Genomic DNA, 26374 nt, shown 5'->3' on the forward strand with positions numbered 1-26374 from the left:
CCTTCGCCGCCGAGCTCGGGGTTTGCCTTCGGGGTTCCTGCTGCTGCCACTGCCCGCACAGCGCAGCGGGTGGTGCCCGAGCGCCTGCCCCCCCCTTCCCCCGCGGCAGAGCCCGTAGCGCCCCGCCGGTGCTCACCGGACCCCTTTCTTGCCAGGAGCTGGCTGGACCCCGGCCCGCGGGCGCACCCCCCGAGCCGCGCAGCCGCTGCCGGTCCCGGTCTGGGGGCAGCGGAGCGCGGCACAAGTCGCGAGTGTCTGTGCGGTTCCGAGCCCCGTTCCCCCCGGAGCCGACGCCCTCGCCCGCAACTGGCTCCTGGGGCCGCCCGGCCCTACCCGAGGACCCCACCGCGGCGAGCAGGGCCGGCCGGTGCAAACGAATGCCCTGGAGCAGCAGGGGGGAAGGCAGGGAGAAGCCCCTGCCCCGCGGCCACTCGCGGGGGGGGAGAGGCGCAGCCCCGGGCGGCAACGGTCAGAGAAGGGGAAAGGGGCTAAAGGTGAAGCTTGTTAAATAATTTATTGATTTATACAAAGTCTTTCCAACCCGTGTGGAGACAATATTATTTGAATCCGATTTAAAATCAAGTATCTATTTTTACTCTCACGCTTTTTTGGGGTTGTTTTCTCTTATGGTATTATTAAGCGTAAAATCCAGAGGCAGGAGAAATCAAACCGCCAAAAAGAGTAGAGGGAGGGAGTGAAAGAAAACATCTGTTTTTATACTAGAAAGATACGTCACAAAATCTGAAGTTTACTATATACAAAGTGACTGAGCGTGGATTTGGCTATCCATACAAAACAGTAACAAAATCTGATTGTTAGGAGCAGGAATACGGCAAGAAGGCTGAAAGAAAGGCAAGGGGTGGGGGCAAACCTTAAAGTAGCACAAAACGAAACCCAAGAAGTTGGAAAGATTCCTCTGAAATTTACATCGATGAGAAGGAAAATAATTTCATAACTTATTCTGTAAAAAATATATACATTTCACATACATCTTAGGCTGTACAACACACCACTTTAAACATCCAGGTACAATTGGTCTCCGTCGCAGTGCCTACCGTGGCAGCTCACCCGGCCGCAGGCGCCCAGAGCAGCTGTCAGTGCCCGCGCCCTCACAAGGTGTCCGAGCTGGTGCTGCAGGGGCTGACGAGGGAGAGGTTCGTGGATTTGTGCTTTTTCAATAGCCTCGTGATTTTTTCATCGTCTGAGTTGGGGTCCAGGGGCTTGTTGTATTCGTCATCGTCCTCATTGTCCGAGCTCTCCTTCAGCTTCTCCGTCTCGGAGTCGTGCTTCTTCTTGGCCGAGGCCATCTCCGCCGCATGCCGCTTCCGCCACTTGGTCCGTCTGTTCTGGAACCAGACCTGGACCGACACGGGAGCCGCTCAGCCCCGCCGCCGCCGGCCCGCCCGACAGCAGCCCCGGGCCCGCCGCCCACGGCCGCCCCTTCCCGGTACCGGGACCGCGCGCAGGGGAACGCGCGGGAGCGGGGCCGCGGCCGCCCCGGGCCGGGGGACACCGCGCAGAAGCGGCGGGGCAGCAGCGGGAGAGGGCTCGCAGGGACACGCGTGGGTCACCCCTCGGCTCTCCCGGACCTGCCGCCAGCCTGAGCTGGGTGACCGTAGCACCGTGGCTTCACGGAACGAGCAGCCGCTGAGAACCAAACAGGGCGGCCAGGAAAAGGAGCGCGGCACCTGAAGTCTTTCCTAAAAAATTGAGTGGCTATACAAAGAGTTGCGCCAGTCACTGGACAGGGTCTCTGTGGGAACCTGACCTATTGAAACCAACTACCTGCGTGGGGCTTTTGTTTTCGCGGCTGCGTACGTATATTTCCTGAAATCGTTTTCAGCACAAAGAGCCCTAATCACAAAAATAGAGTTACGTAGAAATTGGCCTACAGTTTATCCAATATCTAGATGTCGTAGCTTAAATTACAAGCGACTTCAAAAAAATCCCGTACGGCCCTTCGGCTTTGAATGTTCGCCGACAATCAGCGCAGAGAACAGCGGCAGCGCTGCCTCGGCGGCGAGAGGTGGCGGCCGGGGAAGGCCCGTGCCCGGCCGGGACCCCGCACGCCGCGGGAACCTACCTTCACTTGGCTCTCGGTCATCCCTAGGGAATAGGCGAGGCGGGCTCTCTCCGGTCCTGCCAAGTACTTCGTCTGTTCAAAGGTTTTCTCCAAAGCAAAAATCTGCTGCCCAGAGAAAGTCGGTCGCGAGTGTTTCTTCTTGCCGTCCTTGTCCAAAACCATCCCCGTCTGAGCTGAAACCGGAGGAGAAACAGCTCTGTCAGAGACGGGGCTTGCGCTCGACGCGAGCTCGGGGCGAGGTCTGCGCCCGGCGCTAAGCGGGGCCGGGCTGCGGCGGGGCTGCCCCAGCTCGCCGCCGCCGCAGCCGCTCGGACGCCGCTGGCTCCAGAGCGGGGTCCGGTCCGGGGCCGGCTCCGGCCCTCTCGGGGTCCGCCTTCGAGGCGCCAAGGCCTCCGCCGGGCCGTTCGCCCCGTCTGCAGGGCCGCGCCGCCCGCCCCGGGCCCGCCGGCCGGGAAGGCTCAGCGGGCCGCGCACCCCGCTGGCACCGGCCGCACTTACCGGGACAGGCGAGCCGGGGGTCTCTCCAGGGAGAGCCCTGCACCACTCCCGGCCAGAAAATGGGCGGCCGCCCCGGCAGCTCCGCCAGCGGCTTCGGGTACCGGGAGACGGCCGCGGGGTTGAAGTACATCCCCGCCGAGGCCGCCAGTCCGTTGATGCGGGGCAGCCCGCCCAGCAGGTTGCTGGCCGTGCCCACCGGCCGCCCCAGGATGTCGCTTATTCCGTGCGGCGTCCCCAAGGGGAGCTGCGTGTTGAGTCCGCCCAGGGCCGGCGCCTTGAAGCCGGAGGGGTTCTGCAGGGTGTAGGGGAAGAGGGAGGTCTTCATCTCGGCCATGTTGTGCAGCGCGGCCAGCGGCGTGCTGCTGAGGACGAACGCGCTCTGGCGATTAGCATCCATCTGCCCCACCGCTAACATTTGCGGTCATCAGCGAGCGTGGGCCCTTCTCCAGGCGAGGCGGCAGCCGCCCGAACTCGGCCCCGCCGGGAGCGCCGGCCGCGGGCGGGTCGCCCTCTTCTCCGCTCGCGGGTCGGCAGCGGCAGCCGGCGGCAAAGTTTGCTCAGCGCAGGAGAACCTCGGCGCTGCTCCGCCCGCCCCCGCGCCTCGGCGCCGCGCACCGCCAACGTCCCGGCCGGAGCGCGGAGCGGCGCGCGGCCAGACGGCACCGCGGGGAGGCGAGGAGCCCCGGGAGAACGGTCCCGCGCCGCCGGGGCGGCCCCCGCAGGCTGCGGCTCCCGCGCGGGATCCAGCGGGAGAGGGGCCCGGCGGTGCGCGCCCTGCGGCTGGGCTGGGCTGGGCTGGGCTCCGCTCCGCGCCTCGCCCGCGCGTCCCGGCGGCGGCAGCACCGGGGACGCTCCGCGCCGCGCCCCGGGGCGCAGATAACCGCGCGGGCACCTGCGAGCAGCGCGCCCATTGGGCGGCCGCCGCCCCGCGCCGCCGCCGCGGCCCAATCGGCGGGCGGCGAGCGCCCCCACCCCGACACGTCACCGCCGGGCCGGGCGGCCCCCGGGCGCCGTGGGGGCGCGCGGCACCGCACGTGGCCGCGCCGCTGCCGACGGGACCCCGGAGCCCGGCGCGGCCGCCTCCGCCGCGCCCGCCCCCGCCCCGCGGCTCGCTCGCCGTTTCCGCTGCCCCGGGCTCCGCCGCGCGGCGCGGCCGTGCTCTGGGAGGGCGGCGGCACCGTCCCGCCCGCCCCGTCGGGCCCTTGCCGCCGGCGGGTCCCGCCTCTGAGCGCGGCGCGGCCCCGGGAGGCCGGCCCGCGGCGGCGGGGCCGGGAGCGCGGCCGGGGGAGCGGGAGGAGCGCGGCTGCTCGCAGCCGATGTCTCTGGGGGGTAGCGAACGAGCCGTGTCTGCCGTTGCGCCTCGGCTGCCGCCGCCCAGTTAGAGTCGGACCCTTAAAGCGTGCCTGTAAAAAGTGACCGCCCGTCCCGGGACCGTGCCGCTCCGGCTTGTTACCCGTCTTAAAACGCGCTGGCGCCTGAGAGGTCTTCCTTCGGGACGTGACGGACAGGTACACCGCCTCGCCTTTAGCGGGGAAAAACGGCCCTCACATCACTGCGGCACGAAGCTCGTTTGCGCAAATAAAATTGTCACGGGTATTCCTCCCGACCGAAAATGTTCTCACTTGTCAAGACAAGAAGAATTCCGATTTGAGACTTTCACAGAAAATATTTCCGGAAACGGGACTCGTAGCGCGTTCTTTGCCTCACAAATGCCTTCTCCTGTGTTTTTGATGCATTGTTAATCAAGAAAAATACTAACCATAGGAAGTGGGGAATTAAAATTTTTCAAAGTGTTCACTAAGTAAGCATGAATCGAATGGTTACTGAAAGGCGTGGTCATACGGATCTAATTATGCCTTTCGTCGGAACCCTTTGCATACGGTTTTGTTTAATCTGAAACAACAGCCCTCGTGTCAAAGCTTGGGAAGCGATACTGGGGCTCGATCAACGATCTTTATTTTCAGTCGCTGAAGTTAGAAATGATGCAAGTGTCCGTCTTCTTACGCGCCTCCTCGTAAAAGCTTAACGTCTGAATGTTAAAATCGACGCTGCCCTAAAAGAGGCTTAATAAAACGCTTCATTGTTTTTTCCTCTTTCTGTTGTAAATAACGCCAACAGAGAAAGCCGTAAGGGGTGCGTCGGGCTCTCCGCTTCCAGCCCCGTGAGCTCTCTGCCCGTGTGCGCGGGGCAGGAGGTGCCGGGTGCCACCCGCGCTCCCCCGGTACGCGGAGCTGCGGGAAGGCGCCGGGCGCGCCGCGGGCTGCCTCGGTCTCCGGCTCGGCGCGCTCCCCGTCTGCACAGCGCCGGTTTTCTGCCGCGGCGGCCCGAGCTCTGCCCCCGGCCCGCTGCCCCGATCGCGGAGCTCGGGGCGGTGCCACGCCAGCCGCGCCCGCTGCGCGCCCTCCCGCGGAGCGTGGCGCACCGCCCGCGGCTCTCCCGCCCCTGCACGCCGGCTCTTCGGCACGGACGCTTTCATCTCGGCTGACCGGAGGCGAGCCGGGCCCGTCGGCTAGCGCGTACCCTTTGCCCGGGCAGAAAACAGCCATGCCCGCGGAGCAGCCTCCCCGGCGGGACGCCGTTGCCTTGCACCGCACCGGTGAGCAGGGTAAGAGCGCGGCCACCACCGCCCTGGTCCCGAGGCGCCGCTCCGCAGCGGGGCCGCGGCAGGGGACGGACGGGACGGGACGGGACGGGACGGGACGGGACGGGAGGGGCCGCGCTGCCGCCTTCTCGCTGCGAGGCGGCGGCAGGGAGCGCGCGCTCCCCGAGGACACGGGAGAGTGTCCGTGTCCGTGTCCGTGTCCGTGTGCACCCCCCGCCTCCCGCGGACGCTTTCTGGCTCCGGCGCCGCACGCACACCCGTCGCAGCCCGCTGCTCCAGAGCCGCGCGAGCCCTCCTCCCGCTGCCGTCCTCTGGGTTACTTCGGGACTCCACTGTGAGTAGCCCCCTCCAGCATCCTCGTGCTTGGGCTAAAGCAGTGTTCTGAGGCCGCCCGATAATTTATGCAATCAGTGACCGTTGTTAGGCATTAAATGTGCATTTGTCCCTGTGCATTGGCTTTTCTGCAATCTAATACTCCATTTTTTCCAGGTGGAAATAAACGTTTTTTGTTTTGTTTTGTTTTGCTTTGTTTTTGGTTGGTTGCTTGGTTTGTTTTTATCTCTGCAGACTCCGCGGCGCGATAAAACTGCTTTTGTGCCTTTTCCCATGGCTTTTCGATGACTGGGCACCGAAGGAGCCCGCCCGCTGCCCTCCGCGGGAACCACGAGCGGGCCTTGCCCGTACAGCCCCGGCCCCCCGCCACCGGGCAGCACCTCCGGGACCACCGTCCCCCCCGGTCCCATCCTCTCGGCCGCACTGGCTCCTCCGGCAGGGGCACCCCGGCTGCACACCGCTGTCCCAGGGGCTGCCGCGGTGATCCGCGTCCAAGCGCCCCGTAGGTGTCGGCGAGAGCCCCGCAGAGGCCGTGCCGCTCGGGGCTGCTGGCGGCTGCGCCGGGCACCCCGGGGCCCCGGCCCCCCGCGGGCTGCCCGCTCCCTTCTCCGCGCCCGGCCCGGTGCCCACGGGCGCTGCCCTCGCCCCGGTGGCCCTGGTAAGCTGAGCTCGGGCTCCGCCGCCGGAGGAACGAGGCCGTCCCCGGGAGCCCGCTGCCAAGCCCGGTGCCAGAGCGGCGAGGGCTCCCCGCCGCCGGTACTGGCGGGCGCCAGGACCCGCCGAGCCCGCTACCTGCGGCCGCAGGCGTTTTGGCGGAGCAGGTACTGGTCTGAGACGTTTCTGACTACACGCAAATTGCGCTGCTGATAAAGCCCCCCAGCTGGGTCAGTCTGGGAGCGCTAACGCCCGCTGCGGTGCGCTGATCCCCGCGCGTTTGTTTTCAGAAGAGGTCGCTTCCCGGAGGTTAATTGCAGTGCAGGAACGCAGGCGCGGGCGCAGCGACCGCGGGCACCGCCGGGCCACCTCGCCGGGCCGCCCCCGCCGCGCTCCCGGCCCGGACCCCGCCGCGCGCTCCCGGCGCCCCCTGGCGGCTCGCGGGGCCGGCGCGCGGCGCGGACTCCCGGAGCCCAGGACCCCCGGAGCGGGGGCGGGAGCCGCGGCGGCGCGGCGCGGGGCAGCGCTGGGGCTCCCGGCTCGGACGCCTGCAGAGCGCCCTGCGAGCCGCCCCGCTCGCGCAACACGGCGGCGGGAAGACAGGGAGCGCCGGTTCCTCGAGGGGCTGCTGACGGCGACACGCTTTGATCGGGCGGTTCCTGATAATAAAGACCGCATCTTATGAGCCTAAGTGGAATCGTTCCGTAGTGGAACTGTTTTGCCCCTGTTTTGAGTGCCAATATATTCAGCATGTAATCTTATCAAATGCTACAGGACAGACAAGTTCTGTTTAACCCATCTGTACTTCTTTTTGTTATGCACATGGAGAAATCACCTTTTCTTGTAGCTTCTGTGCAGCTGAAAATGTCTGAGAGGGCACGTACTACCACAAGTAAGAATAATCTCTGTTTACATTTATTGGGTGTAAATGCATGTGCTCTCTGTCTTACTTTGCGGTCAATAAAGAAGTCACATGCAGTGCACGAAAGCATCCCTCACTCTGTTGCATGTTCTTCCAAAGTGCAGATGTAAATGTCCGTGTCAAAACAGAGTGATCAGGAAAAGGGGAATTCAGGGCAGATCTCCACACAGACTTCCTTTGATGAATTATTCTGTTTGTTGTGGCAGAAGTGGGAGTGAGGCTAAGTAAGTGAGGGAGAAAGGGTATTTCTGCATAAAGCTACTTAGAGCGTTGAAGGGAGAGAACAGAGAACAGGAAAGTCCACACTGAGGTCCTGTAATCACACTGTATCTCTGCATTCCTCACACTGTGGATGCTGTTGCTTTGCAGCACGCCTATAAAAAGTCCCTAGTGTTTAAAAATGAGAGGTGTTGGGCTAGTAATGGAAAACAAAGTCATTTTAGACTAGATGATCTCTGTTGTAGCATTTTCACAGGATGATATATGCTCTGGGACAGGACATATTTAATATTTTTCATAATGATCCCTGGCACAAAAAAGTAGGAATATGGTAATGGTGCGGAGTCCTCATCAGTACAGAGTAGCGCACAAGAGAAACTGGATGACCTTGAAAACAGCATATCAGAAATGTGTAGAAACATAAAAATAAAAAAAGTTAGTGTCTTACAGTACAGTAGTACTTCTACTAAGAAGTTTTACGCTAACAGCCTCTTCTAACAGTCTCTTGCATTTTAATTTTCTTTTTCCCCTTCCTATTTTATTTAATCATGTATACTGTCCAGTCCACTCTTCCTCCTCTGGAGAGGCACCACAGAGCCCAGAATAGCAGAGGAGCAGAGAGTAGCTGTGGAGAAGACCAGCCCTTCACACAGTACATCTGCAAGTGGAAATGCTCAGCCTGCTTGAGTCTCTGAGGTCTTTCAGCGCATTCAATGTTAAGTTGTAAGTGCCCAGTATTATTTATTTATTTATTTATTTATTATTTGAACAATTCAGGGCTATGTCTGGTGCTAGGGCTGCATGTAGATGTAAGGCAGAGTGCCCCAGACATGGGTCATACATTGACATTGTTAGCTTTATAATGAAGTCCGAAGAAGGGGGAAGAGCACACAGCAGAAAGCACTGATTGAATCCCATGGCTGGGAGGAAAAATAATGGAGGCCAGTAGCAGAGTACCCCAGTGGTCAATATCAGGTCCCATCTTCATTATCAATCTGGAAGATGGGGTAGCGTGCACCCCCAGTAAATTTGCAGCCAACATGAAAATGGGGGGAGGGGAGTGCCTGACTCACCAGAGGGCCACAGAGCCATCCAGAGGAACAGTGGCACAGGTTGTCCAGAGAGGTTGTGGAGTCTCCTCCTTGGAGATGTCCAAAAGCTGCCTGGACATGGTACTGGGCAACATATTCTAGGCGTCTTTACTAGAGCAGTGGTTTGGACCAGCTGACCTCCAGACATCCCTTCCAAACTCAACTGTTCTGTGATTCTGTGAAAAATGTCTAAGAAATAACAAACCTTTCCAGGATTGTGTGAAAATTAATTCTCAAAGGATTTGGAAAGAAACAACAGCAAAAATGTGTCCACGCTCAAACACTTGTGGTTTAGCTGCTTACTTTTTGTTTGTTTGTTTGTTTTGTTTTGTTTTTGCTTGCAATCTGTCATTATCAACAAAGCAGTACTAAGTATTTCTTTTTAACATCTATGTCATAGGCTCTATTTCCATTGCATGATTGTGCTATGCTCGTAATTATATCCCTAAATATCTATATTATGTTACAAGGTTTTATAAATAAAGCAAATTAAGAACTCATTTATATTTTGGCTTCAACTTGTTGTAACAATTAGTTATTCTTGTAAAGTTGGAAGGAAGCTTTTCCTATATCTTGTATTGTTCTGTTTAATGATAAATCCTTACAGAATCTTGGTGTCAAAAGCTAGTTATCCTCACTGCAGTTTAAGCATGAAATTCCTAGCTGGAAACTTTGTAGCCTTGCATCCTGTCCTTCATCAATGATACCTGAGAGTTAATTGTTGTGCGTTAAGAAACTCATTTGCAAGCTGGCCTGCAATTGAGGGATACGGTTCCCTGTTCAGAGAATTTGATATCTGATTTTGTGACTTGTGTCACAAAACTGAAAAAAAACAATCTGTAATGAAGGTTTTATGTTTTGTTACCACCCTTTTAGACTGTTACAGAACTAGAAAACACCTTTGAGTTACAGTGAAACTATTGCTAGGGTTGCAACCATGGTTGCGATGGGCCCCAGCAGCCCCTTCCCTGATCAGCCACACCTGGGATGCCCCAGCATCCTCTGCCCATGGCCAGAGCCCTATTTAAGTTTAGCCCCAGAAAGGTGCTATTGTTTGCTGCAAGTTCTGTAGGACTGATGGGAACACAGCTTGCATTGCAACTGCCCTTGGGTCCCAGTGCCAATGCTATCTTCCCTGACAGACACTTGTGCAAGGCTGAGAGACAGCAAAGGTCTAAGTTATGCCAAAGAGCTTGCTATTGCAGTAGGTCATACCTGCCAACTAAAGTTTGGTTGCAAGGCTAAATCAGAGTTGTTTAGCTTTAGAAATAATTTATGATATATATATATATATATGTGTATATATATATATATATATATATATATATATATAATGTAGCTGAAAGCAAAGTGATGTTTAAAAAAATTAAAAAAAAAAAAGAAAAAAGAAAAAAAAGAAAGGGGGAACCATATAGATAAATCATTTCAAATTAAAATTAACTTATTTCTGATGAAGACTGAAGTATGATTTTGAAGGTGTCAGCAGGAAGTATTCAATGCCTTCATGTGAATTCATTATTCTGCTTTGGATTGTAAACATCAAGTTTTTGAAGCTCTGGAAAACATTAATTAAGTTTAGTAAGAAGTATTTGCTGTGCTAAAATTATCAGATATTAAAGAAAATATGGTTATTAATAGAAAGTAGCATGAACGTGTTTATACAGGTTTTAGGACAGGAGATGAAGCTGCTTTTTTACAGGTGGAACTTCTGAAGGACTTAAAACTAATACAACTAACTGCTTATTCTATCTTTTATATCTCATGAGAGGTACTCTTGATGACAAGGTGGGCAGCCTCATCTTGGCTTGATGTCGTTTTCAACATAAAGGGCTCATTGGCAGCACAGCTGCCTTTCCCTCCCTCAGCGGAGCTCAGAGTCAGTGTATTGCAGTTTGTCATTGACTAAATTGCTCATTGGTGTTGCTGAAGTTCCTAGGTCTTTGTTATATCTATTTATTTTTGTCTGGAAACGCTGTCTTACATGCTGCTTTTCTCCTGCCAGTGGCATAGTTTATTAAGAGCATTGCCTTCTTAAGTCAGAGATGATTGTTCACTAGTCCTCACCCCCCTTGCCTCATTCCACCAATGTTGTTTTTTCTACATGTCTCCATTCTAATAGTTTATCCTTTTAACGAGAAAAGGCTACAAGTTACTCTTTTTTAAGTGAGATAAGCCCTTGTGAGCTCTATTTTATCTAACCAAGACTGGGAAATCGTTTGCCCTTATTTGTATTAAACAAATGTATATACTTTGCCGCAAGTCATTAGTGCTATAAAGAGATTGCCTTTCTATTGATAGCCTTGATGGGGGAATTCAGGAGCAAATTGCCAATAAATAAAGAGTGTGCTTGTAAGCGCTATTGATTCTTTGAGCCACAGAGAACTGTTTTGTTAGTAAAACTCTCCCTGAATGTACAAGTGAGATTCTTTGGGGGGGGGGGGGGGGGGGGGGGGGGGGGGGGGGAAGTAATTAGTGATTTTAAAAACCTGGTGGGGGACCACCAGGTGAGAAGCTTATATTGCTTTTTGTTGAAGGATATGGTTTGTAAAGGTAACTTCTACAAATACAATGGCAATTCTTCCGGCCACCCTCAGAAATCCTGGAGGCTTTCATTAGCAAACTGTAGAATCAGCACAGCATTTCATCATTTCATGTAAAATATAATTTCAGAGTGGTCAGGGAGCTTCCTAAGCTGTCACGAAAGGAATAAAGTATCATTCCAACAGAAAGAAAAAGATTCAAATTCCTGTTGCCTTGCTCGGGTTTTGGAACAGTCTGGAAGTGCCCATTCTGAGCGTCTGGGGAGTGTGTTAATGTACTCTATTGGCTGACCTAATGTCCTAGGCATTAAGAGCCAATTCAGGAGCAGAGGTTTCTGAGCTGCTATGAGGATGACCACAGCATTTAGAAGCAGAATCTTTCCAATGGGAGCTGGAAGAACATTAGATCAGTGAGGTCCTTGGTTGCTATATAACCATGAATCATAGAATGGTTTAGGCTGGAAGGGACCTTTAAAGATCTAGTTCCACCCCCTCTGCCATGGGCAGAGACACCTTTTACTAAGGCTGGTCAATGCCGTGTCCAACCTGGCCTTGAACACTTCTAGGGATGGGGCATCCACAACTTCTCCTGGAAGCCTGGTCTGGTATCTCACCACTCCCATAGTGAAGAATTTCTTCCTTCTAATGGAAATCTACCCTCTTTCAGTTTAAAAACATTACCCTTAGTCCTATAACTTGTGCTGTTTTATTTATGCATTTTTCCTCACTGTTAAGCCATATTACATGTGAAAGTATTTAAGAAATAATACTGTCTGTATTTTTAATCTCTCAGATTTTGTTCTGAAAAGCTCTTGTTGAATTCATTCCCTCTTCTTGCATTTTTTGTTTGCTAAATATTTTCTTCTAGTTACCTCTGTTCCCATAATCGATGATGTTACTTAAGTTTTCTTTGGGACAGTTGGATTTTTTTTCCACAGACAATTAAAAAGGAACAATTGTCTTTCTAGAAGACAATAGGACAGAATTGAATTTACACCACCTGGGGGCACTGTTATACTGTTTCACTTCATTTTAAAGAAATACAACGGGGTAGTGTTTGAAATGGTCCCCATTTTTCTGACTATTATTAACTTCTAAAACAAGTATACCACTGATATGAACGAAACTCATTTCAATGAGATGTTGTAGGCAGGTGTCTTGGAAATAAGGTCATTTTTCTCTCATATCACTAATATTTCACTGTGTTTACTGAATGAAGACTAATTTTAAATATAATGCTATTTTCAATGACTTATTAGTGTAGCAGTGATTGCAGTGTGCCTGGTTGTGCTGCAGTTTTGTTGTTTATGTTTGCTATGGTCTGTCTGTATGCAAAAAGTGGAGGGCTGATGTAAAAGCATCAAATGCTGCTGCTGCTGCATTTATGTGCTTATACAACTTAACTAGTATGTGACAGTGAGAAATGAGAGAAGTAAACTGCTCCCCGGCATGGGTGCTATTTTTTTTACTTGCTTTGTCTTGCCAGGTTTACCTTCTGTCTCTTCCTACACAGTCATCTCTTTTCCTTCTGTTTCATGTTCTTCATTTCTTTTCTCTAGTCATTTGATTTCACCATCCTCTTTTTTTCTCTACTCTCTAGTGCGTGGAGAAGGGCATCAAGCATAGTTCAAATAAGAAGGGCCCTGCAAGACAAGAATTTCTATGCCAGCAGGCAGATGGGCTTCCAAACTGAGCAACTTCAAGTGCTGGTCAGCGTACTCTACTTCATGAAGGTAGTGGCAGAATTCTTCTAATATGTGTTCACTTAAGCACTCCCCAGAGCCTTTCTGCTCTGTTTGTACAGGACAAACCAGTGAAAACTTCATGTCACAAACTATATGGTACTTCTAAGTTTATTAGAATAACCAAATGTGCTCCCACCAGAAAATAAATAAATAAATAAATAAAAATGTTTTGTATGAATGCAAGAGGTTAACCTCTAATGAGGAAGAAAGCCATGAAACTGTTTTCAGCCAAACTGGGTTCCTAAAGTATACATACAATTTCATGATAGAAAATACTGTCTTGATTTTGTGCATTTAGATTTTGAGTATTGCAACTCCAAGTGTTTAAGAGCAAGTCAGTGTTAAAGGGGACAGACAAGCAGCTAACAGTCCTGTGATATGAGCATTCACTTTATTTGGTTGTTTTAGATGTCCAGGAGTACATTCAGAAATAGTTCTATAGATAACGTTCTTCAGTGAATCTGCTAGTCTGACACAAGTAATGTTTCTAATTTGCGTATACAAATTGTGTATACAAATTACTGTATACAAGATATTTGTGTTATATATAAAACACTGGCACAGGTTGTCCAGAGAGGTTGTGGAGTCTCCTCCTTGGAGATGTCCAAAAGCTTCCTGGACATGGTGACATGGTACTGGACAACGCATTCTGGGTGTCCTTGCTAAAGCAGGGGGTTGGACCAGTTGACCTCCAGACATTGCTTCCAAACTTATTACAGAAAAACACAAAGGTTATATTGCTGTTTAATGGACCTAACCTCTTCTCCAATACAAAACTGTGGGAAAGGAATTCACAGGTGGCTTCGCACTGTTTCACATGTCCCTGAATTAGAGATAACGAGGAAACAAGTGAAATAAAAACTTGAGCAAGGTTGAGCAAGATTAAGTAAATTGGCTACAGCGTTAAAGATGAGCTTTGGGCAGTAGCCAATTGCTGGCTGGCTCGAGGCATGTGTCTGAGGGTCTCTAACCAATTGTATGACAGATTCAGGTGTATGGACAGCATGTGGGGCTACAGGGAAAGTATATGTAGTGGTGAAAAAGGGCAATAAACGTCTCCTGTTCAAGAGCTGTCAGGAGTCTGTGTCTTGCATCACTTCACAAAACGACAAGAATATCTGGTGTTAGTAGTGTTATTGTTTTGTATGTTTAAAATAATGTACACATATACTTATGTATCTTGCAGCATTGAAATGAACTTAACCTCCTGCAGAGGCTTTCCTTTGAGATTTGATCAATCCAATACATTATTTTCTCACAGTAAGGTTATCTATAAGAAATACGTATTACATTCCTGAAATCTGACTAGGAGCTTAATTTAGTCCCTTACTAGTGTAAAAAAAATATTTTAAGAAGATGTTTGCTTTGTTGTGAAACATGAATAGTAGGGGTAGAAGAAAGGCAGTACCTCATTTTAAAGCCCAGTGTAGGGCAGAGATACAAGATAAGTACTCCAGTGACTAGGAATGTCAGGTCTAGAGTGTGGTTGCCTGTCCAGCCTCTGTTCCCCATCTGAAATACTGATTTCCAAAGAACCTCAAATGTTGAAAGGCTGAAAAGGAGATGAAGGAGATGAATGAGGGTGTTTTGAGGATACGTCCCATCTAGAAAGTTGTGCCTTTCATCTCCGGGACCCAAGTTGGGACTTAGAGGTGAGAACTCCCCCAGCATAAGGTTTGCTAGCAGTTCAGTAGCTTTAATTTTTTAGTTTTTAGATTTGAGGTTTTGTTTAAGTTATTAATTGTGCCTCGTTATAATTGGATATTAGGTTACAGATCATTTATGGGTTTAAATATAAGAATAAATTAAAACTATGAGCTGGGGTACACTTGCTGGTTTAAAAAAACAAACAAAAAAAAACACTGAGTGAACACAATCACCACAGAAAGGCAAGCAACCGAGATTTAAGGCCTTGTAACAGGTAGGTAATAGCCAGAGATATTCTTTTATGCTTATTAAAAATAAAACTTCAATTTTCTTAATCAGATGTTTCTTGATTTTAGCAGTAGATGTTGATACAAATGAGATCCAAACCTTTTCACAAAACTCTAGTGAATGGTAGGTGAGAACAATAAATATGAAGGTAAAGATGCAGCAGTGTAAGGTGCCTGTATATTTTAATGTTATTTCTCAGCTCCAAAAAAAAAAACAAAACAAAACAACCAAACAAACAAAAAAAAACCTTGCAGAGAAAATACCACACATTCCATAACAAGTATTTATTGAATAAAATAGATGTTGCAACACTTTCTAGCACATTTTTCCATATGTGATTTTAGCAAACAGTTGTCTTGTGATATTGTATCAGCACGGAACATTATGCTCTTAATTGCATGTTTTAACTTTGGGTCATCTCTGAAGTAGTTGGATAGTTGAACTCTGCAGGCTTTGTGAGTCCCTTTCCACTGGAACTATTCCATTTTAAAAACAACTTTTTAAAACATATACTCTCTCTGTAAAATCACAAGGCTTAACTTTATTTTCATACAATGTACTGTGCACTTGCTATCCTCTCAAATGACCAATACTCTACTTTTTCTTGCTGGCATTATTTTTTGCTTATTTGACATCAGATTTGCCAAATGAATGATGACAGTAATCCTTTCTTTTACTGTTGCTTCATCTTATTCCACATCATATATATATATATATATATTTTTTTTTTTTTTTTTGAGGTCATTCCCCCCTTGCTTTGTGTTCTATAGAGATGAAAATTTGGATTTAATTATACTTATTAGACTAGTTCTGATTTTTTTAACCTTCAGTTAAGTTCAGATAAGCTGAGTTGCGATTATTAAATTAATTTGGTAAGTACTTATGCAGGACATAAGGAATTTTTTATTGCTAATGCTATAGAAATATTTCATGAACTTAAGCATCTTAAAAGTAAGGATCAGTAGTTATAAGAAGGTATGGAAAAAGTTCAAAAGAACTTTGTCAAAGGAAAAAAGTTAGATTTTTTTTTTCCTGAAAAAATACAAACATTCAGAAAATGTCTAATTTGATGGGAAAGGTAATTAGAGTGACAAATTAGAGGAAGGGAAAAAACTTCATGATTTTGAAGGGAAAAAAAATCTATTTAACAATATTTCTCTCAAAATACATGAGATATACAATTCTGTGGATAAATTCAGGTACAGTAGAAGTTGACTGCTGACTCTCCTGCTCACTGCATGCTTAAATTACTGCTGCAGAAAATGAAATGTCTTACTAAGTATATGGGTATCCACCATAACACAGGAGGTGCGCTTGCTATCTACAAGCCTGTCAGTGTATTGAGGCCACTTCCAAGCTAGAAGTCACATAAGCATGTTAGTGCTAAATCAGATTAGTGAAATCTACTTATTAGTCATGTATCAAGTTGCATAATGTGTGGAGTTTTTCCATGAATTGAAGAGCTTGCATTGTGTTGGATCTTGGTCTTGCCCTGACTGTTCTGAGCAGACACTTATCTATGTTCACGGCAGCCAGTGCTTTTTGCATCTACTCATGGTCATACATGGAAATGATGTGCTAGGGTACAATACTTATAGAAGAGTCAGCAAGATAAAGCAGTGTCTTTGTACATTGCTTTTCACCACAGGAAGTTCACTGACTCACCTTGCATTCTGGCATAAGAAAGCCTAATTCTTCAACACATGTATCCTTTGCTTTTCTTCCCAAAGCAGCCACTAGCAGAGGAGTGATGGGATCTCATGCTCAGAGTGTACCAATAATATTTGTTTTGATTTGAAAAGTGTGTCTGTAAGCTTTCTACACACATTCTGAAGCTCTGTGCAGTTATTGCTGTTTTGGATCTCAAGGACTGCTTAGGAAGCTTCCATCCACAATTTGACATTACTCTTCCAGGCTGGAGGTCAGCTTTAAGAGAGCTGCTGGCAGTCTCTCCAAACCCTACTCTGATCCTGTGCTAGGTGCTAGTGCAAGTATTGTGTTGCCATCTGTGTGGCTTCCACAGCAAAAGAGGCAATGTCAATGGTTCTCTGATATGTTCATACCAACTCCCTGCATCCAAGCACACAACTTTCTCTGTTATAGTCCTGACTTAATGGGACACAATTTTGATAACGAATTAAATGGCATTCAGATCAGTCTAAGCCTTTCTTTTTAACGGACTGCAAGAGATTCTAGCTTCTTATTGAAGACTGCAATAAATATTGTGGTTTAAAAATTAACCCTTAACAATCTGGGATACACAGGAATGTAGCTGGGGAAAACATGCTGAAAAAGTTTACTGAACTGAAAAAATGGTTGCTCTTTCTTCAGCCAGTTCTGTATGATGTATGTGTCATACAGGTTGGCTCATACAGTACCTTAAGCTCAGCAAAGCAAGTTATGGTTTTATTTTAAAATGGTATTTCAGAACACTCTACTTTTTGTCACTGGGAACTTATGAGAAAATACTTTCTATTCCACTCTAACTAAAAATAATAATAATAAAAAAATAATTATCCAACACCTGATTCAGATGGACAAAAGTATATAAGATGCTATGTCATCAGAAAACTCCAGTCATGGGCAATTATAAGTTAGAAGATGGGAAAAAGAACTGATTGTCTAATTCTCTGGAAATCTCTGGTTCATGTTAAAAGTAATACAGCACATGGGTTAGTGATTTCAAATAAAATAATTAGGACATTGGGATAAGCCACAATCAATTGTGGCTGAAGTCTCTTTTAATGATTTTATCTATATGGTGCTACTTTACTGTGATACTTCAATTGTTAGATACGTCCTGTTGATAGAAACTGGCAACCAATACTCAAGTTGTACAGTTCTCGATGTTGTAAATACACAACTGCAATTGCTTAATTGTTGAATGATGGTTTCATGTCAGTTGTCTTTTACACAACCTAAATGTTTCAGCTAAAATGGTCAGATAATGATTTGAAGGTAAACGTATCCAAATTGAGAAGCCTTAGAGGTTCTGTAAATTAATATGAAGTTTAGCAGGGAATTATCACCTGAACTTTTTTCTTTAGCTGTAGGATATCTATCTTGAGCTGTTGCCAGGAGAAGCTGATCAAGTTTGAGTAAATTTAATCTTTAAAGAAAACAAATTTAGTTCATGTGTAGGTGTATTTCCAATGGTTTTCTTCTTCAACTTTTTCTTGTCATTGTCATGTCCCATCCTGACACCCCCCCAAGTTGATCTCCCCTTTCTCCAAAAGCAAATTACAACTTTACCTCTGGTATTCAGAATATGTAGTAAATCCCTAGGTTACCTGGCATTAAGCAGACAAGAACAAATCAGCACCTTGATGTCCACAGGAAATATCTCAAGGGGGACCCCAGAAGGCCCAGAATTGCTGCCTGTTTGCATATTCTGCTCTGAATAAATATATCCTGCACTGCCTATTTTCCTCTAGTAGTTTATATACTTTGAACCCTTCCTATCAAAAATAGAAATGGCTCTGATTATTTTGATAATGACAAGGTATTTCTCTCGCAGAAATAGATTCTTGTGAAATAGATTATTTTGTCTGTGCAGCTTGCAGGTACTTTAAAGTTGCTTTAGGTGAAAGGCACTGAAGCTAAATGTTTGTTATGGTCTGCTTTTTTTGTAGCATGCCATGGAGTTCTGGCCTTTGACACAGCATCAATGCCAGCTGTAATGTATAGCACTTGAGAATGATACCAAGTAGGAGGGAAGATTCACTCAGGTAAATGTGTACAGTTTTTATTTATGTGTGCTAAATGTGAACAGCTGCTGAGCAACAGAGTGAGTATAATTTTCCAGTGGGGACAAGAGAACAGCTGTTTTACTATTTCTCCTCTGGTGTTTTCTTTGATATTGAAGTTCATCTGGAAGAAGAGTTTGTGTAAAACTGGAGGTAAATTTTTTAGTCTTGAAGTCCATATTTGCAATTAACTTTCAGTAATGCCTCTGTTCTTATTCTGTTAAATTCCATCAATTTAATTGGAGCTTGGATGGTGTTAAAGCAATGAACTGGCAAATTCTGCCAGCACATCCAAGACTTAAGGTCGGTGATCTGCAATCTTTTCACTAATCACCTGGGCTGCACAGGAATTATTTTGGTCCAATGTAGATTCGGCTGTTGCTAGGCAGCAAAAGATTTGTCTGCTTTTGCTTCTGTTGATGTTGAATTTCAGTTATTAGTATCATAGTGACACTTAATAGGCTTTCAGGAAAATTTTCCATCTTCAGTTAATCTAAGTAAAACCAGTTTCCAAAAGTTGAGCTAAAAATGATGCATTCTGTGGCTAGGGATTAACAGAAGAACTTTGCTATGCTTTGCTAAAATATAACATATATAATTCTGAAAACTTCATAACCAAAACCAATTCTAGTAGTGTTGTCATTAATGAGGCTTTTTGTTACTATAACTTGGAAAATATTTTAATGTCTGCCAACTACCTGAATACATTCCTTTTTTTTTTTTTTTTTTGTAAGAATGTTTTCTTTTTTCCTTCTTCAGAGCATTTCTGTTTGGGTCAAGTTGGTAGTAAATATTGACTCATATGGAGTCTTTAATCCTCTCACAATGTAATTTAACTACTTCATGTTTGTGAAAATCTGTAGAAGATTTAAATTCATTACATGCAAGAAAGTGCTTTGTAAAAGCCTAATGTGGGCATACAGAACTTCACCAGGAAGTCTGAATAAAAAGAACTTGAAACTCATGTTCTTTAACATCCTCAGTAAAGTATCCACGAAGAATTTGTGCAGGGAAGGAGAGGCACAGACTACCTGAAGTAAAAACTTCACATAAAAGTAAGGGAAAAGGCAAAGCCACCCTCAGTCTCATGGACTGCAAACAGGAATTTTGATTGAGTGCACATAGTATATTAATGAGACAATAAAAAATGAGTTAAGGCCTTTCTAGGCTGAAAACTGGTCTCTGTGGGGAACCTATGGATATTCAGTGCATTGCAAAATCAGATCCATTTAGTCTACATCAAACCTGGATACTGACTTACATCTAAAGAGAAACAGGAAGCCAATGAAGGCATGTAATTAATGTATTAATGTTTAATAAAATGACAATAATTTTGTTAGATAAGTGCTAGTAAACCAGTGCAAAGTGTAAGCAGTCATAGTATCAAGGCATGCATCAATATTTATTAGCACCATGATCAGGTAGCTAGACCTAGCAGTGCTGACAAAAGCAGACGTGAAATTTCCCCAGAATCATGTTCCACTATGGGAATAAACAGGGTGTATAAAATAAAATTTCCCAGGAATCATGTTCCACTATGGGAATATACAGGGTGTATAAAATAAAGTGACAATTGTTTGAAGAAAAGTGCTTTTTTTAAATCAACAGTGGACATTGCAAGAAGCATCTGTTATGTACTCTTTCTTCTCAAAATGAATGAGCTCTGTTTTCGTATCACAAAGTGGTTGATGTTGGAAGGGACCTGGAGGTCTTCTGGTCCAATGACCCTGCTCAAGCAGGGCCACCTGGAACAGGTTACCCAGGGCCTTGTCATTGTAAATGGAGCATTTCTGTTTGTAAAGGGAAATGGCAGATATTGACTATGCTCTGAGTTTTGGAAATCATTGCAAAAAGCAGAAGGCTTGACAAACAGGCAACAGAAATTATGTTACAATTTTAGTCCACTGGATTGTACTTGAAGATGTATGTGCAAGATGACAATTTGTTAGAAGTGAACTGTCAGCACTGTTTGGTACCTTTTTTTTTTTTTGGACATGGCACTTTAATGAGTTCTTGTGAGTCAAATTCCTGCTGAAGCTGCAAAGAATAGAGACTCTAACACCTCCAGAGAGACCTCATGAGCATCCTTTACAGACCTCAGTGTTTCAATCCTACAAACTCCAGCTGACAGCTGGAGTTTTAAATTATCTAATTCTCCATTTTGCAATTAATGTAATGTGAAAGTATTGTCTAAACTTAAATCATAAACTGTTCTCAGATTGCAAGAGAAACGGTTGTTCATGAAGGGAAGGCAGTGGATGTAATCTTTTGGGATTTTTAGCAAGGTCTTTGATACAATTCCTCACAGCATCCTTCTGGATAAATTGTCCAGCTGAGATCACACTACACAGGGTGATGAACTGGCTCAACAGCAAGCTCCAAGTCATAGTGAATGGGGCTACATTTGGCTGGCAGCTGTTCACAAGTGGTTCACCAGGGCTCAATTTTAGCATAGTTCTGTTCAACATTTTTATTAACAACATGGTTGAAGGAATGGAATGCATCCTTAGCAAGTTTGCTGATGATACTAAACTGGGAGGTGCTGGGAGTATTGGGTAATCATCAATGGCATGAAGGGTCAACAGAGATAAATGCTGGGTGCTGCACACGGGATGGTAATGCCAGGTACAGACTGGAAGACAAGTGGCTGGGAAGCAGCTCTACAGAAAGGGATCTGGGGTGCTGGCAGCATCAGGCTTAATCTGAGCCATTATGCTTAGTTTGCCCTGACAGCCAAGAGAGCAAACTGGATTTTGGGATGCATAAAACTCAGGATGGCAAGCTGGTCAAAAGAGGGGATTCTCCTGCTGTATTTAGCATTGGTGTGGCCTCACTTTGAGTGTTGTGTGTAGTTCTGGGCTCCATAATTTTAACAGGATGTTGAGGTAATTGAATGCTTTCAGAGGAGGGCAACAAAGTTGGTGAGGAGAGGCTGGGCCACTGGATTGTCTAGTTCGGAGAAAGAGTCCAAGAGGCAACCTCATTGCTCTCTGCAGCTTCCTGAGGAGGGGAAATGGAGAGGCAGGTGCCGGTATCTCTCCCTGTTCACTGATGACAGGACACATAGAAACAGCACAAAGCTGTCCCAGGGTTGTTCAGACTGGACATTAGGAAAAAAATTCTTTACTGTGAGGGTGGTCAACCACTGGAACTGGTTTCCTAGCCTGTCAGTTTTTCCCATGCCTGTCACTGTTCAAGAAGCATTTGGATAATGCTCTTAACATCGTTTAACTTTTAGTTAGCTGAAGTGGTCAGGCAGTTAGACTTGTTACAACTTAAATATTGTATTCGTCACTCCATGGTAGCTGTCCACGTTCACTTTGTCACTAAAAGCATTCAGGAAGAAGTATGCTTCTTTCAAAGGGAGTAAACCAAAGGTGTGAATCTCTGAAAAGTAGATTTCACATGACTCACATTAACTAGTAGAATCATAGGATCATTAAGTTTGGAAAAGACCTTCAAGATCATCTGGTCCAACCATCACCCTACTACCACTGTCACCCACTAACCCATGTCCAACCAGGTCCAACCTTTCTTTGAACACCCCCAGGGACAGTGATGCATTAGAACAGATGAAGAATCAGACTGTAAAAGAAATGTAGTAGATAATCAAGTGGCATGCTCACCAGGAAATTTTGCCCTGGTCTGGGCTGCTTATCTTTTAACACTTGGCCTCATCACTTTTTGTAATTCTAAAAGATGATGTTAGTGATGGCATTCTTGTGCTTTGTGATACTCTTTTGGGGGAAGGGGGGGGGGGAAAAGACATGGAGATCATAACTCACTTTATATAAGATGCAATACCTGGACCAAAATTTTCCAAAGTATTTGGTTCCCTTTTGGGCTAGCAAGATTTTTTTTTTTTTTAATTTAAATATTTTTATTAGATACACTGTAGTAGCACCAATGTGCTACATTTAAGCATCTCTGTACTGCTGTACACTGAGCAGTGATCTGAAATACCTGTTACATCATGTGCTGAGTCCATTGTGTCTTAATGCAGATGTGAATACTGTTGCTGGTAGTTATCCTTATATATTTATTGAGTTGCAATTAAAACTTACATTCTATCAGCCAGGGAGAAAGACCTGTATGTCTGAATATGCATCACAGCTCCTTACAGTGTGTGGGCTGGGCTGGATTGTTCCTGCTTCCAAAAGTGCTAGACTGTGTCTACAATCGATAGCATAGTGTTAGCTATGTGTGTCAAGTTATATAAGGACGATTAATAACAAGTGGCAAAAAAGAAAATAAAATCTATCACCAGTAGACAAACTCATAAATATAGGAATCTGTTTTGATAGTGTGTTAGGTTCAGCATTCATCAAAAGTTCCTTCTTAGCCACTGAACTGGTGAATATTTCCTGAGATATAAAGGCTACTGCAGATGGTGCTGAAAATGAACCAGGACAAATCACAATCAAGAGAAAATTAGCAAACTGGCACAAATTTAACTTTGTGACACAATGCCAAACAAATAAACAACAACAACAACAACAAAAAAAAAAACAACTTTAATTTTCATAGTATTTTAGCAAGCTTTGTCTTTATACAAGGAACCTAAGTTTCTACACTATAATCATTGATTTGCATTAACATTCGTTTTTCACATTGACTTAATTTTCTTCTTTACTTTTGTACTAAATTCAATTCCCGATCAACTGCCAGAATTTTATCCTACTTACTCTTCTGCTTTACATGAAAAAAATGTTATTTCCAAATCATGTAGAGGTAAACACACATTAATACTTCAGTACTATAATTCTATTAACTCTTAACTAGAGAAAATTTTAGTTATTTTATAACCTGATAAAACTAACTTGTGTTGAACAAAACAGCAAGTTAATTATGAGTAGGTGACCCAGGCGTGAAACATGTCCTTCACTGTTGAACAGAAAATTCATTAGATTATGATTTGCCTACTTTATTTTGGTCAGAATATATTGATTAAGCCCTGGCTCAGCTCATTCAAGCTAAAAAATAGCTCTTTGGTCGTAGTAATATTTTGGACAGAATTTTCAGTGCAGTCAGTTCCCATGTGAGCTCCTTCATGCTGCAGTGTCTGTAGAGGTCCATCTGGCCTGTTGGCTAATCCTTGTACTTGCTACAGAAGTGACTTGCCTTGCTGTCCAGTGAAAGCCCTATAGCAGCTTTTCTTTTCACTTAGAAACAAGGTTGTACGTAATTCTTTGGTCAGCACTGCCAATAGGAAATGCTTTGGGACTCATTCCTGTAGAACTTCATGCTGCTTGGCTGACTACTTAGCCTGATGTGAGCAACGATGTAGGAACCAGACAGACACCACTCCTGGTTGTGGCTTTGGAACAGCTTTAAAGGCAGAAAGGTTGAACAGCCTGGCAGGCAGTTCTGTGAATACTTTAGATTTTACTTGTATGCTTTCTATGCATCACTTAAATGCATCTTATAACGAAATTTAGAGAGCAAGTGAAAAAATTGCATGTGGAAATATGTCTCTCTGGCCAAAACGTTGCTAGGCATGGTTTTAAAGGAGTAAGATTTATTTGGGTGTAAATGCAGACATTTCTTCTCAGAAAGAGTAGTCAGGCATTGGAACAGGTTGCCCAGGGAGGTGGTGGAGTCACCATCCCTGGGGGTGTTTAAGGAAAGGTTGGATGTGGTGCTTAGGGACATGGTTTGGTGGGTAACATTGGTGGTAGGGGGATGGTTGAACCAGATGATCTTGGAGGTCTTTTCCAGCCCTTCTGATCTTCAATGACTATCAGGAGTGTACGATCCAAAATAATGGACAAGCCAACTTGAGGCTGCAACTGGTATATGTAAGCTGTGTCATTGTATACCAACACTAGAAGCTACTAGAGGTACTTGTGCAAGACAATTTCAACATCACAGAAATCAGCAGGTGGTCTGCTATCATTCTGAGGTCTCCAGAGCTATGCATTCAGCCACTCTAACACAGGAACTTTAAAACTTGTACTGAGATAAGCATTGCTTAAGGTTAACTGACATGCTTTAATAACAGAACTGTTCTCCTCGCCTCTCAGCATTTTACTTCCTCTGAATTCAAATTCTTATTATAGCTCTCTTCCAGAGGATACTCATCAATGGGAATATAGCAAAATGTGAGGTAACAAAAGAGGCTTTGCTGCTATAGCTCTCCCCACTTTCTATACTGTGGGAGCTCAACAAACACAGGTCTAGATAGAGATTATAAGGTCTAGATAGAGATTTAAGTGACAGACACTGGCACTGACTTTCAGAGACCTTTGTGTCTAACTGCTTTTACAAAACCAAATGAAGCAATAAACTTACAAAAGGTGAATAAGGGTTGTTTTTTCTTTTCTTACAATTTTTTTTTACAAAAAAAAAAAGTCTTGGGGGGCTGTCTTTCAAGAGTTATCAGTAGTTAAGATGAAGTGCCTTAGTGTGAAAAGGTTTAATGCTTGTGTCCTATCAAGGAAAACACTTGAAGACAGGAAGGTGTCTGAAGGGAAAACTTGTGTTTGCTCTTACAGAAAACCTGAGGCTCCAGTGATCACTTCCAATTTCACTATAGAAAAATTAGTAGGTTAACTGCAACAAGAGGTAAGCATGTTTATATGGGTGCAAATCTGGGAGGAATATACAGTCTACAAACTGAGGGGAAAAAAGTTATAAGGAAAAGCTGAAACACATCAGGCTCATGATGAAAGCCTACCACACATTATAGCATTAGGATACAAAGCAGTAGAGTAAACATCACACCCAGCTACCTTTGGCTTTTTAGCTCAACAGAAAACATACAGATTTTACAACCACAGTGACAAGGAGTGGGGTAAAGCAGCACTCAATGCAGTGCTTATGTGCTCACCTCAGGTGGGTGTTATCAGTATACCTAGCCAGTATACTGCTAGTAGGAACACTTTGTGACTGGGCTGAGACTTTTGGTGCCTGATATGTCTTTCACTTTCACCCTCTGCATTCTTCTGAGACTTTTTTCCTGATTCTTCTTTGACACTCCCTCAGTTCAGAAAATAAGGTAGAGAAATTTCCTAGCTGTATTCAAGTGGTTGCAAATATTTTTGCTGCATACCAGTTCATTCTTTTTTTTCAAAACACGCAGTTATTTCCAGGCTGTGGGATCTGTGCCTGGTGGTGGTTCAGGGCAGTAACACCATTTTGTATTATTCAAATAAAAAAACTATTATGTGACTGGTGACAGAAAGGATTCCTAGTGCACTAAGCAAACCTGTATCTTCAGCACGTTAGAGGTAGATTAGAAATGTCTCTTCCTTTTAACTTGCTTCAAAAGTTATTTAGTTGCTGAGAATCTCTGCAAAGTGGACTGTGCCTAGAATTATCCAAGCAAAACTGTAAATTCCAACAAGCTAAAAGATGGGGTGGTTTAAAGTTTTTATCCACTGCAGACCAGGTAATGATGATGTGGCCACAGAACATAGTATAGGAATATTGGGCCATGAGAGCTCAGTGCGGGCAAGTGATGTACCTGCCTTAGACTTCTAATGGAAAAATCCATTAATCAGTGATAGCAAGTGAAAGGCTTCTGACAGGTTTCATGGGACTTGACTGAAATCTTAACTACATAAATGTTATACTCCACAAGGATTTCTCCAACTTTTTCTGATCTTCTGTTTTTCCTCAGACTTCTCCCTAACAAGGGATCACCTTCATAAGGCCTTTATCTGGTTTCCTACATGATGTTTCAGTAGCATTGTGTTCATAAGCCTAGGCTTTAAAAACAATTTCGGTGACAGAGAAGTTTCAAGTTATGCTTATATTGAAAAAGAACCATACAGAAATGAGGTTAATTTCTTGTTCCTGAGGAAAAATCTTATAAAACATCTCCAACCAAAGATAGATAATGGATAGATGCAAAGATATGGTGTGTTGTTTAATGGCAGATAGGGATTTAGTGTTTCTCCTCTTTCCTCAAGAATCTCTCAGGGTAAGTGCTAACATAATACCATCCATCTGATGTCATAAAATTTATCAATGAGAGAATAAAAGTTAGTTGCTAAAGAAATATA

General features: G+C 45.6%; 1 protein-coding gene and 1 long non-coding RNA gene across 3 annotated transcripts; one reads left to right on the top strand and one right to left on the bottom strand.

Annotated features, from left to right (window-relative positions):
• Positions 1-501: 501 nt before the first annotated feature.
• Positions 502-3415, bottom strand: NKX6-2 (NK6 homeobox 2). Its single transcript, XM_068689359.1, has 3 exons — positions 2582-3415; positions 2084-2256; positions 502-1358 (listed from the first exon to the last, which is right to left on the bottom strand). Exons 1-3 carry the CDS (start codon positions 2994-2996, stop codon positions 1110-1112), a joined length of 837 nt encoding a protein of 278 aa, XP_068545460.1. The 5' UTR covers positions 2997-3415; the 3' UTR covers positions 502-1109.
• Positions 3416-9458: 6043 nt separating this feature from the next.
• On the top strand, positions 9459-25108 carry LOC137859913 (uncharacterized). 2 transcript variants are annotated; one of them, XR_011098658.1, is made up of 5 exons: positions 9459-9574; positions 12543-12675; positions 18255-18350; positions 19128-19154; positions 24863-25108. It is a non-coding gene; the product is annotated as an uncharacterized lncRNA (long non-coding RNA). The 2 variants fall into 2 exon arrangements; XR_011098657.1 differs by lacking the exon at positions 24863-25108 and having other exon boundaries at positions 19128-20146.
• Positions 25109-26374: the final 1266 nt, after the last annotated feature.

The sequence above is a fragment of the Anas acuta genome, chromosome 7 (genome assembly GCF_963932015.1).
Source record: "Anas acuta chromosome 7, bAnaAcu1.1, whole genome shotgun sequence".
NCBI lineage: Eukaryota > Metazoa > Chordata > Aves > Anseriformes > Anatidae > Anas > Anas acuta.

Coding starts and splice junctions, on each gene's coding strand:
- NKX6-2 (XM_068689359.1), bottom strand. CDS start 2,996: ATGTTAGCGGTGGGGCAGATGGATGCTAATCGCCAGAGCGCGTTCGTC. Junction 2,257..2,581: donor CCCCCGGCTCGCCTGTCCCG/GTAAGTGCGGCC, acceptor CTCCGGTTTCAG/CTCAGACGGGGATGGTTTTG. Junction 1,359..2,083: donor TGACCGAGAGCCAAGTGAAG/GTAGGTTCCCGC, acceptor GTGTCGGTCCAG/GTCTGGTTCCAGAACAGACG.